This window comes from Hylobates moloch, unplaced genomic scaffold, assembly GCF_009828535.3.
Source record: "Hylobates moloch isolate HMO894 unplaced genomic scaffold, HMol_V3 SCAFFOLD_2, whole genome shotgun sequence".
In the NCBI taxonomy this organism is placed as follows: domain Eukaryota; kingdom Metazoa; phylum Chordata; class Mammalia; order Primates; family Hylobatidae; genus Hylobates; species Hylobates moloch.
The window spans coordinates 127,273,923-127,287,128 of NW_026652277.1; the positions used below are offsets into that span (position 1 = coordinate 127,273,923).

The following is a 13,206-nucleotide window of genomic DNA, read 5'->3' on the forward strand; positions in this document are numbered from 1 at the left end:
TCATATTCAAATGGAATGAATTACAGTAACACGAGTCAGGCATGTTTACACTTTAAATTAATATTTTATTCTACCTTAAAAAGTGCTATCTTACCTGCTTTTATTCTTTCCAGGTATGTCTGCATGTATTTATTCACCATTTGAACATTCTTAATGACTTCATTCCATACCCACCATTTGCTGTGAAATCCATCAATCACATACCAGTTCTGATGCTGTTCTTGATAATATTGCCTAATCTCACCAATATTTTTGTGATACTTTACATTATTGACAGCTATAATTTGTGCACTATTGTGCAATGGATAAGGCAATCTAATAGAGACACAGAGAAAGAATGGAAAAAGCTGTTAAAAACATATCTTTTCCCCCTGTATGATTAAAGTTTATTCCTTTTTTGTTGTCTTCATCATGCACGTTACCTTTGTTCATTTTCTTTTTCTAGGAGCAATCTTTTGAAAATCTCCTTGGAAGCCACGCTCAATTCAAAGATGACCATGGGAATGATTGATCTAGCTTCCAAGAGATTCATTTGATGTTTAGTTACAGGATATCCATCGATGACAACACTAACAAGGAAAAACATGAAAATAAAAATTCCACATTTCTTTTTCTCTCGTACTTCCTTTCTGTCTTCCAGAACCAGTATGTCTCTTTAGGAGTAGCTCATGATTTTCCTTATGTAACTCAATTTATTTTCTTCACACTTTGCCCTCTTCATCTCTGCATCTTTAATCTCAGTCAGGCCAAGAGCCATGAAGTGGGCAGGACACATCCAAACCACAGTTCAGAAGGTGGGTGTAGGAGAGAGCTCTGAATTTCTACACTCAGCATGCTGGAGATAGATTTTGGCAGAATTTGAGAGATAACTCCCACAGTACCTTGAACATTGTGTTCAATTGGTGCTGTTAATCTAAACATGAAAGAGTATAGCTTTAGAGGCAGAGAACTTTAGATTTAAAACCTGGTTTGAACTTTCTGAGAGGAAATGATATTTAACTCTTAGAGTTGTTTTAAAGATTGGAGATCAGGTATGTAAAGCAACTAGAGTAGGACCTGGTACATATTAGATGCTCAAGAAGTAGTATTTTAGTAAGAGACTAAGTCAATATGGAAAAAAAAATGTGTGCTTTCAGCTTGCTTTTTGTAGTAAATGCTCTGTGAGGAGGCTGGGAGTGCAGCTGGGGGAGAGTTGGTGAGAGTGGCCCTATAATATTTGAGTGGGAATCATTCTATCAGGACCCATGATGCATGCCTCTGAGCAGAAATGACAAGGAAAATTTAAACTAGTTCAATAGATTGAGATATATTGAGATAATGAGATTGTCACTATCAAACTGAGAGGAGGAAAAAAAAGGCTGGTTATAGCTTCTAGGAGGAGTGGCCCCCAAGCTCAGGAAACTCCCTGTGAGGTGGGAGCAAGCTGGACATGCTAGCTGGTGGTCATGAGGAAGTTTGGTTTGACCTAAGCCACAGGACTCCCTGCCTCAGTGCTTTCCAGCTGTTAAAGCAAACTAAATATGGCCATACGTCTGTATTTGAGTTCTTGTGGATGAACTGTAACCTAGCTTAATAGTCAGACAAGATTGAAAACCTAACTTAGGAGTATGTGCCTGTAACAATAACTGAGTCCTGGCCAATCCCAGCGGCCATACTTCAACAACTCACAGACTGCTAAGTGTTTAAACTGTGTTCAAATAAGGCAAACACCAACCTGTAACCAGTCCAGCTGTTTCTGTATCTCACTGCCAATTTCTGTACATCATTTCCCTTTTTTGTCTATAAATCTTCTTTCACCATGTGGCTTTGCTGGAGTCTTCATGAGTCTGCTGTGATTCTGGGGGCTGCCCGATTTGTGAATTGTTCATTGCTTAAACTCCTTTGAATTTAATTCAGCTGAAGTTTTTATTTTCTAACAGCTGAGTCTCTAGGCACTGGCCTACAATTCTACAGCAGAGGAGACTGTTGGCTAGGCTGGCCTCATAGAGAATGTATGAGGGTGCAATTGTTGTTTTTTTAATCAAGAGTAGCTCAACTTCTTTGTCCTGTGAAGAGTCACTTGAGTGACCCTCAGGATTAGGGAAATTCTGGGTGAATGAGCAGTCATTGTCCTGGTATTATTAAGGTGGAATGAAATCTTTTTGACTCAACCATGATTGCCTCACTGAGGTCCTTCTTATGCAAAGCTGAACACCAGGGAGTAGGTAATTCAATTTGGGTAAGTCCCGGGCCTTTTCTGGGGATAAAGTCTGACACCCCAGAAGCTGCTCCCCAGTAAATGAACTCGAGAACTGTTCAAGGACTTAATTATGGGTCACAGACAAGGAAAGGCAAGGAGGCTCCTAATAGAAAACCTTGAGTAAATCAGGGGGGTTCTAGGTCAGTGACCTGTGCTCAAGACCAGGGCCTCAGGTTTCAGGGGGAGGGCTTTTACTACTGGGTATGGCCCGTGGCTGTGCTGGAGGAGCAAAGGTGAGAAGTGTAAATGGAAGAGACAGCTCTAGTGCATAGCTTTCTTGTCCAAATGTGGTGTTAAGGGAGAGGCACTGCTACCCGTGCAGAGAGCTGGGCCAGACATAGACCATCTCCACTGGACCAGCACCTGGGGGATGGGGAAGGGCCACTTCTCCATAACTTCATGGGGCAGTGAGAAGAACTCCTGGAGTGTGGAAGTCACATCAGCCTCCTTTGTTTAAGTCTGAAGGCTTTTGGACAACTCAGGGGTTGCTGGAGAGAGTGAAGGGGCCTGCCTGCTAATCTGGCATGTGAATTTTCAAGCCAAGTTTTTGCTTGACAGAAAATTCAAATATGTAACCATATAGGTGCCCAGAGTTTGAGAGAAGTAGATCACACCCTTACAAGAGCTTTAAGCCCTATGTAAGTGTTTTAAATCACGAGTGAGCAGTTTCTTGAAAGATTTAACTCCCTTTGTCCCATCCTCTCACCCCATTCACTTACCCTGCAGTATTGCACACACTTTCCATCAGAGAAAGTTCTAAGGCTTGAATAGCCAGTTCATCAGGTGCTGTCATTCCTTTATGAAGATGCCAATTTAACATAAGTGCCAGCTCTGTTTCTGGGTGATTGTTTAGTACATAACGCAAAGCTCCTCCTATTGATAAACGCTTTAACCCATATTCGCTTGTAATTTTTTTGGCAACTGAAAAACATAAAACTTTTAAATTAAATGATTTAGATTCAGGGGGAACATGTGCAGTTTTGTTACATGGGTATATTGCATGATGCTCAGGTTTGGGCTTTTAATGATCCTGTCCCCCAAGTAGCAAACATAGTTATGGCAGTGGCTGCTGCCATCACACTGGCTGCAGCTGCCCAAACCATGCTGCAGACCCAGGCCTCCTGCTCTATGGAGGAAGCAGCAGCCTCATCCTCCTGGGCATGGCTACAGTCACTTAAACTGCAGCTATGGGTCTGAGCCTCCCTGTGCTCTTGGAGGCAGCCAGGAGCAGGTAAGACCTGCCCTCTTGGATGCAGCTGCAGCCACCTGACCCACAGCTGCAGCTCTGGGCCTCCTGCTCCATGGAGCAGGCAGGAGCCGTGGACAAGCAGGAACCCTGCCCCTTCTGAGTTGGTGGTGTGGGAGCTCCCTGGGTGCAGCTTGGGGGGTTCTCCCAGGTGCAGGACCCAGGCATCTCTGCATCTCTGCAGCCTGCATCCTCAGGGGCCTGGGAACCTCCCCAACCCCTGCAGGCTCAGGGGTGTCTGCTCCTGCTGCTTGGCCTCTCTCTGCTCCTGGCCCTACTCCCATCTCTGAACAGGGGTTGGGGCCAAGCCCCAGGGGCCATAAATGGCAGTGGGTGGCAGATTGATTCCTGGGCAGAAGGGGGTGGGTCCCCAGTAAGGCCCTACCTTCAGGCCAGGGAGGGCCTGAAGGCTGGGGGCCAGGATGCCAGTCTGTGGACAGGAGTGGGGACTCGTGGTGCCTGTTCTGGGCCTACCCAGGGCCACCCATGGACCAATCAGCAGGCACTTCCTCCCCTCTGGGGTCCATAAAAGCCTTGGGCTCAGCCAGAGCAGGGGAGAGGACGACCAGAGGACGAAGAGGGCAGAGAGATAACAGGATGACCAGCTGCAGAGAGGAGTACCCTCTCTGCTGATAGCTGGAGAGGACAGGACGACCAACTGCAGAGAGAAGTATCCTCTCTGCTGATAGCTGGAGATGAGAGAATAACCAGTTGCAGAGAGGAGCTACCCTCTCTGGTGAGAGCTGCAGAGATGACCTGCCAGCAGATAGGAGCCACCCTCTCCAGGGCCTCCTCTCTGCTGAGAGCAGCAGACATCAGGACAACCAGTAGCAGAGAGGAGCTACCCTCTCCAGGGCCTCTTCTCTGCTGAGAACTGAACACTGGACAGATGACCTGCCTAAGTAGAGGAGCCACCCACTGTGGGTCTCCTCTGAGCTGCTACAACACTCAATTCATGTTTGTCTTGTTCACTCTTCACTTGTCTGCCTACTTCATTTTTCCTGGATGCAGGACAAGAATTTGGGCAAAGGTGCTGCAGCCACAGAGATTTCAAGCCAGAAAAGATCCAACCCAAAGATACCAGAACAGTAGTACCCAATAGATAGTAAAAAACAAAACTCTAAATTTATTTCATTTCACAAATTTATCAGTTCACCTTAGTTTTAGACTCTGGCTAATGATATCAACAGCAAGCTAATTTTCACATTTCTCAATGAAATTTCAAAAATTAAAATTGCCCTATTTTATGGAACTAATAACTGTCAAAGTTCAGTCATTAACAGTACTTCAGGTATGTGGCTATAGAGCTGGCTAATGAGCCAAATCTGCTTGTTTTTTTTTTTTTTTTCCTTAACAAACCAATTTTAAGGGTTTTCTTTCTTCTGCATGAGGTGGCAAAATTTTTGAGAGCTTTGCAAGTCATCTTATACGTACTCTTACTATCTGGTAGTATGCCCCAAATAACAATATAATATTCCTGTTTCACTGAATTGTATCATTCCCCTTTCTGTCCATTTATGGACTCCATGATGCAATCAGCATAGCATACTCTATACAGTTAGATCTCAGTTAATCCTCTAGGAAATAATTTTTAAAATGTATAATGGCACACTTGACATTTTAATAGTGACTTACAGCCTATGAGGAATTTTTCTTCTGTGACTTTATTTGATATTTTTAACTATTTCATCAGGTGGGTGGAATGGATATTGAAATTCCAATTTTATAGGTGAGGGGAACTGATTTGTCCAAGGTTACATAGATGTTGACACTGGCTGAAAGAAGACTCACACTGGCTTCTCCTGAGTGAGACAACAGACAGATAAATGGCTTCTAGTAGCTAGTAAATGTGGGTGTGCTCTGTTGTGTGTATATTCCTTGCCTGAGCACTGTGTGGAGATAGCAGTGGGTGGAGGATACTCAGAATTCTACTCATCCCATGAGGACGACGATTGCCCAGGGACCACCATCAGAACCACCCAATAAGGAAGTTCCTGTGAGAGCCACAGAGCACGTAACTTCAGCTTTGCACAAATGCTGGAATGAGATCTATTTTTTTAAAAGTTCTAACAATAATTAGGCTCCTAAAATCTGACACCTTATTTAAAAATCAACCACCATTTTTTTTTTTTTTTTTTTTGAGACGGAGTCTCGCTCTGTCGCCCAGGCTGGAGTGCAGTGGTGCAATCTCGGCTCACTGCAAGCTCCGCCTCCCGGGTTCATGCCATTCTCCTGCCTCAGCCTCTCCGAGTAGCTGGGACTACAGGCACCCGCCACCACGCCTGGCTAATTTTTTTGTATTTTTAGTAGGGACGGGGTTTCACCTTGGTCTCGATCTCCTGACCTCGTGATCCGCCCGCCTCGGCCTCCCAAAGTGCTGGGATTACAAGCGTGAGCCACCGCGCCTGGCTAAAAATCAACCACCATTTCAACAAAAAAAATGAGATATCAGGTAATCTACATGTTCACCTTGTGCTCTGGATATGGGATCTTATTTTGCATGTCAACGTTCTGCTGTCTTTGGAAAATATCATTATCTTTGTGAACATTTAGGATATGATTATGTCAGAGGCATGCAAACAAGAGCAACTCCATCTTGAGTAGGGGCTGGGTAAATAAGGCTGAGACATACTGGGCTGCATTCCCAGACAGTTAAGGCATTCTAAGTCACAGGATGAGACAGAAGGTCAGCACAAGATACAGATCATAAAGAACCTGCTGATAAAACAGATTGCAGTAATGAAGCCTGCTAAAACCTACCAAAACCAAGATGGCAATGAGAGTGACCTCTGGCTATCCTCACTGCCACACTCTCACCAGTGCCATGACAGTTTACAAATGCCATGACAACATTAGGAAGTTACCCTATGTGGTCTAAAATGGGGAGACATGAATAATCCACCCCTTGTTTAGCATATCATCCAGAAATAACCATAAAAATGGGCAACCAGCAACCCTTGGGGCTGCTGTGTCTATGGAGTAGCCATTCCTTCACTTTCCTAATAAACTTGTTTCATTGTACTCTATGGACTCGCCTTGAATTCTTTCTTGTGTGCGATCCAAGAACCTTCTCTTGGGGTCTGGTTCTGGACCCCTTTCCTGTAACAATTATAGACTCCTTTGTCATGTTAAGAACTTTATAAAGCCAAAATAAACTTTTCATCTGAAGAGCTGGAACATAAAATTCCCTTATCTCTCTTCTTTGTTCTCTATTCAGTCAGTCATTAAGACTTACTGTTTTCCTTGGAAATGTATCCTATATCTGCCATTTCCATTCTGTTCTCATTGTGACCACCCACTGTTCTTATTGTTATCATGTCATCTTGAAATACTACAACCAACCAAGTTTTGGACTATTTGCCTGAAAGTCCAAAGTTACACAAAACATTACAGGAATATAGTTTATCAAATGCCTTTCCAGCAATGATTAAGATAATTGATTTACTATTATTACTTGTTTTGAGACAGGCTCTCACTCTGTTGCCTAGGGTGGAGTACAGTGGCACAATCATGGCTCACTGTTGCCCAATTTCCTTGGCTCAAGTGGTCCTCCCACCTCAGCCTCCTAAATAGTTGGGACTACAGGCATGTGCCACCACTCCCAGCTAATGTTTTAATTTTTTTGTGGAGATGAGGTCTCACTATGTTACCCAGGCTGGTCTTGAACTCCTGGGCTCAAGTAATCCTCCCACCTTGGCCTCCCAAAGTGCTGGGATTACAGGCATGAGCCACTGTGCCTAGTATAGTAAATTATATTTATAAAATATTTTCATATACTTTATATACTTAGGATATTTGACTATAATTATGAATATTAGTTTGTAATTTCTTGTATTGTCTTGATTAGGTTTTGATATTAGGGTCATGTTAATTAAAAAATGGATTTGTATCCTATATGCCTTTTTGACTGTATGAACCATATTCCTTAATAAAAAAGAAAATAAAAATAACTTGGGAAACTTACTCTTTCCCCTTGCTATGGGAGAGCTTATAAAAATACAGGCATTATCTCTTGAGTTTTTAGTTCTTTGAAAATTTGCTATAATTTTTGTCTAAAACAATTTGATTCTGGGCCATTTCAGAGTTGGGTTATATTTTTGAATGCCTTCTCTTCGATGGTTATTGGTCTATTTAGGTTTTCTATCTCGTTTTGAGTCAATCTTGATAGTTGGTTTTCTGAAGAAGTGGCACTAGTTTTCAGTCATTCTCACAGGATTAACAAGAATTCTAGACAGAAATATAGTTATAATAAGCCTGAATCAGGCTGCACCTTTGACCCACTTCCTTGTAACTGAAAGTCACATAGCAGTAGTTACTGATCACTGGCATCCCCATCATTCCTATAAATAGGATTTCTGATGTCAGACGCACAAGACTTTTGTTTAAGAAAGATAGGATCTCTGATGTTAGAATAACAAGGCTGTTGTTAAGGAATTCCTTAAGCAGAACCTAAATGCCAGCAGAATAGCTGACACCAAGAGGAGGTTTAAAACCCCCACCGAATCAGCAGAAGTCAGTTTCTTCATCTCCCTGTCCCATGACTTCACCCTGCATTCTTCAACCAATCAATGATTTTTGCACTTCAATTCAGCCCACTCCGAAACTCTTAAAAACCCTAGCCCCAAATTCCTCAGGGAGACAGATTGGAGATTTCCTCCTATCTCCTCACTCAGCCACCCTACAATTAAATGTCTTTTTCTGCTACAACCCAGTGTCTTGGTGAATTGACCTGCCATGTACATCCGGTACAAGCAGATTCTTTTATGCTTGAGGAAAACAAAGGCAAATATAAGCTCACCTGTAGTTTTCCCAGATTTTGGAGGCCCCACAATTATAATCCTAATGGGCACAGTAGGCTTAGGTTTGGGTTGGCGGATATATTTGATTGGGTTCTTCATAAATTTTTCTTTTGTTTCTTTACTAGATAAAAAATAAATATACTGACGATGGATTACAGGATAAATTGGATTCTCTGCATTTTCGACTGGCTTGATTGTCTCTCCTTCACTTAGCTGCAACATATACACAGTTGAATTTGAAAGTTAGTTTGAATTTTTACAGCACTTCCCTGAAACACATTTGAAAAAAACAATTTGTGACATAGGAAAAAAAAATTGCCTTACAGAATAAGAAAACTAATTATAATCAAAGATTAATATTAAACAACTGTGGAAAAGTACACATTATTTTACAGCCATATGTAATCAATGCAATAGTTCTTAATTGGCCTTCAGTTTATGACAATTATAGTCCTTCTACTTCATTTATAGTGTGTTTAATGTATACTGAATGTTTCTGTCAAAGAGCCTAAGGTTGTTTGCATTTATTCACAGGCCAATTTATCCTCACAAAGAGGTCCATTCCTAAGGTGATGTCATGGATTGAATTGTTTCTCCCTTACCTCCTCAATTTCTGTTTGAGGCCCTAGCACCCAAAGTGACTTACATTTGAAGACAGGGCCTTTAATAAAGGAGGTAATTAAGGTTAAATGAGGTCAGAAGGATGGAACCTGAATCTGGTGGGACTGGTGTCCTTACAAGAGGAGGAAGAGACATAGGGGTGGGCACACAGAAAAGGCCACATGGGGACACAGATAGAAGGTGGCCAACTGCAAGTTAAGGAGAGAGGTCTTGCCTTGTCAGAAAAACCAACCCTGCTGGCACCTTGATCTTGAACTTTTAGCCTTTAGAACTGTGAGAAAATAATTTCTGTTGTTTAAGCTACCAAATGGTATTTTGTTACGGCAGCCAGAGATGACTAATACAATTGGGTTCTTGGGTTATCTTTTGGGGGTATACTAGTAGGGCAAATCCCACTGGGTTCTCTTCTATATTTTTGTATAGTTCAAATCCCACTCACATAAACATTAAGAGCTATCATGAAAGGGAAAAATACCCATAAAAGGCAACCTAAGGTGTGGGTAGGAATGAAGTTGGAGGAGTGGTTCCACATCTTTGCATTGGTGATGATGAAGACTGGGCAATTGATCAATGCTACGTTTGAATATCTTTTTATAGCATCAGATGGGCAAGCATCAGCCATTCCTGGACTTGACAGAGTAGGTGTGAAATAGTATGGCAATATTGCTCCTCCCTGAGAGCTACCTCAAGACAGTTGTTACAGATCAATGGTAGTGTCAACATTATAATTCTTGGGCTAGAGTGAAGTGCATGGATGGCAGTAAATGCTAGAGATAAGGAGAAACTCGGAGGTAGGGGTGTCTCCTCTATGTTATACAGTTGGTGATAAAAGAAAGTTTAATGATAAAAGAAAGCTGAAAGTTTAATGATTCCATTTTAAATCCCAAAGTGTTTTTATAGCTAGATGAGACTACTACACAATACTTACAATTTTTGAAATTATCCAGTCTTTTTCCTTAAAAAAAAGACATACCTTTGAAAAAAATAAATAAGGAACATGGCTTTCAGGTGCATTTGCTGAAATTACCTTTACAGGGTCCCAATAGCCGAATGAGCTTATATACTTGTAGGTAAAGGTGAGCATTTTCTGGGCAAGGGGTGCTGGTATTGGATGACATTTCTCAAAAATGCTTGCACGATTTTCCACCAGTGGTTTCAGTTTCATATTCAATGTATATTGTACAATGTGATTTTTCCGAGCTCCATTAATGGAAATTATTGGTATCAAATACCTCTCAAGTTCATCCTGATAAGAAAAGTCATAAGAACAAATATATTTAGTGAGAAAAAGGCTGGTAGTATTTAGTCACAGCATGTAGATACTGCTGGTGACTGACTACTTCAGTCCAGAACACAAATATTTTTCAGCTTCCAAGTGGCTGCATGTTGGTGACTAAACTTACTCTGACCCTCTGTGGCTTCCACGTTGCTCTTAATTTATGGACTTATTGCATAATTGTTAAATGATACTGATAAAAGGAAATACAGCCCTAAAATATACATTTTTGAAATGTTTAAAAAAATGGCATGAACTAAATTGCTTTAGTCTGATTCTCAAATATTACTTTTGAATTATAAAAAGTGAAGGAAAAGTAATAACCTGTATTATTTGTAAATTATGTGTATCTGCTTCAAATTTTTCTCCTAGTTCACCTCTCAGGTGCTCAATTGCATCCGTTTCCTGTTCTTCATCTTCCTCGCCACTCATCTCTTCCTCATCTTTTGGAAACTCATCTTCAAGGATGTTTTCAATATCATCATTGTCTTCTTCAAGTTCTTCCTCACTAATCTCTTCATCATCTCTAACAACATTCTAAGGAAGAAAACATTCCCTTTTACTATACATGTAAAATATGTAACAAAAGACACTATTAACAAATCATCTGGAATATTTTGTAATGGGTCGATATTGGTTGGTATTGTATGTTGACATTCATCTAGTAACGCAATAAGGTTTTAAATATCTGACACTTTTGGGGGTGTTATAGAACCCTTTTATGTCATGTTGCCAGAATTATTTTTCTAGTTCCTTCTCATTTAGGTAGACTATTTCTTCTAATTATTTTTGAATTTATTTTGGATTTGACTGGTTTTTTAAAATTTCTTTTTTTTCTCCTTGAGGATGTGACTTTATGTTTACAGTTGCTTGTAACTTCTGGGTTCCTTCAGGGTGAAGCCTCTGTGCGTGAGTTCCTCGGTGGTGGTCTTTGGGATGATGGCTTTCTCAGTTGCTGGTTGTAGTAGCAGTGTGCTCAATGTGGAGCGGGTTCACTGTCTCAGTTTTCTGCCTGCCTTCTGGTGTAGGCTGTAGCCCACTGCTTCTTTCAAAGGGTCTGTGGTTTCTTTCAGTTTTCCTGTTAAATTCCTGTGTTGCTTCTTGGAAAAACGTTCACAGTGTGAATCTCTACACCCTATTTTGTCTTTCCAAGTTGGGGAGGCATGCTAACACTGCCTCCAACCTGCCATCTTGGAAAAATTGTTTAAAAATTTCTTTGGTACTCAGAATTTTAATACTTTCAAGACTCTGGCCCCAAAGTGGTCCCACAAATAAATACAGAGACAAAATATTAAATGTTATTTATGTCTATGATTGTCAGAATGTTACATGTTTTTGATGGTCTTCAGGAACAATATTTAATGCAGTTTACAGAGTATAAAACACTAGCTGTCTTAACTGGGACAAGATGTTTCCTTCTCTGTAAAATAAGAATAATAAAAGTACCTCACAGGGTTGCTGGGAGCATTAAATTAGTTAATACATGCAAAGCCATTAGAAAAATGTCTGGCATATGGTAAGTATGTGAATGTTACCTATTATTGTGCTCTTATAGTTATTATTGTCACTTTGTGTAAAGCAGTGTACAAACAGGACAGCAGATGCCTTTTCAGAGGCTATAGCCTATCTGAGAAAACGAGAATAATACATTAATGATTATTAAAGACCATGACAGGATATTGGTACTAAGTCGTATTGTATAGGCTTTAAGTGCTATAGTTCACTTTGCACAAAACTGAATCCTATAATAATCATCCTCCTGCACTGCCTCCACACTGTTCTCCCTGTAGTATTCCTTATTTCAGTTGGAGAACTGCCCTCCAGCCTGAAACCTGGGAGTTATCTAGACTCCCAGGATGAGAATCCTGGATGGGAAGGGATGGGGGGTTACAAAGGACTGTAACCCTAAATAATGCTCAACACTCCCTCCCTTGCGGCCCCTCTCCACTGTTTGCCTTCACATTGTCTCTTGCCTGCAATCTTCAGGCTACTTCCTAATCTTTCTAAATGACCAGGCCTCTGGTCATTTAGTTTAGTGAAAAGTGCCTGGAGATGGGATTTGGGCACATGAGTGCAGGGAGGAAGGTAAGAGCATCAGGACCCATTCCTGCTCCTGCCCAAGCTCCCCTTCCTCCAAAAGGAGCTTGGCTATGGAGCAGGGTTTTTCAGTTCTGGTTCCTTTTAAAGAAGTTTGAGATCATTTGTTCTCCTTATGACTTGTTCCTTTTTATTATATCTTGTCAATTTTCTATCCTGATATTTAATTTTCTAAGGATCACTGCAAGTATAGTGGGATAGGTCTACACTACAAGCTGGGACATCTTAGTTCCAGATGAACTTGTGCTCACCTCTCTGGCTCCACTGAATAGCTCCTACAACTTTTTATTAAAAATTGAAATTGTACAATTTTAAAAAGAAATTCATTTTTATTATAAAGAAATTAAATTATATAGTATTGTATAACATAAAAAGTAGAAGTCTTTCATCACACTCCTATCTATATTTCTACCCTCCTACCTGGAATTAATTTTGGTTAACAATTTGGTTAGGAGCCTTAAAAATGTTTTACTACATATATATTTAATTACATCATATTTTAAACATAAATGGGATTATTTTATTTTCTACAACTTAAAAAAAATTAGCAATATATTTAAATTTCTTTCCATATGGGAGCATACATCTCAATTTTTTTCAATTAATTAAAAAAAATTTCAGCTTTTATTTTAGATTCAGGGTACATGTGCAGGTTTGTTACAAGGGTATATTGCATGATGCTGAAGTTTGGGGTATGACTGATCGTGTCATCCAGATAGTCAGCATAGTACTCAATAGTTATTTTTTCAACCCTCTCCCCAACCCTCCTCCTTCTAGGTGTTCTGAGTGTCTATTATTACCATCTTTATGTCCATGAGTACCCAGTGTTTAGCTCCTACTTAAAAATGAGAATACAGGGTATTTGGTTTTCTGTTCCTGTGTTAATTTGCTCGGGATAATGGCTTCCAGCTGTATCCACATTGCTGCA

At 40.7% G+C, this 13,206-nt stretch overlaps 1 protein-coding gene across 2 annotated transcripts in view; it reads right to left on the minus strand.

Moving 5' to 3' along the window:
• The window catches only part of AK9 (adenylate kinase 9), a 225,980-nt gene that overhangs the window by 13,645 nt on the left and 199,129 nt on the right, over positions 1–13,206 (minus strand). Inside the window, exons 30-35 of one of the 2 annotated variants that reach the window (XM_032156454.2) lie at positions 10,506–10,718; positions 9,933–10,151; positions 8,284–8,497; positions 2,959–3,160; positions 423–569; positions 95–315 (exon numbers count right to left, since the gene is read on the minus strand). In XM_032156454.2, coding sequence (XP_032012345.1) covers positions 95–315; positions 423–569; positions 2,959–3,160; positions 8,284–8,497; positions 9,933–10,151; positions 10,506–10,718 — 1,216 coding nt within the window. Of the gene's footprint in view, positions 1–94; positions 316–422; positions 570–2,958; positions 3,176–8,283; positions 8,498–9,932; positions 10,152–10,505; positions 10,719–13,206 lie in introns of both variants that reach the window. The other variant, XM_058435472.1, reaches the window with a different exon arrangement.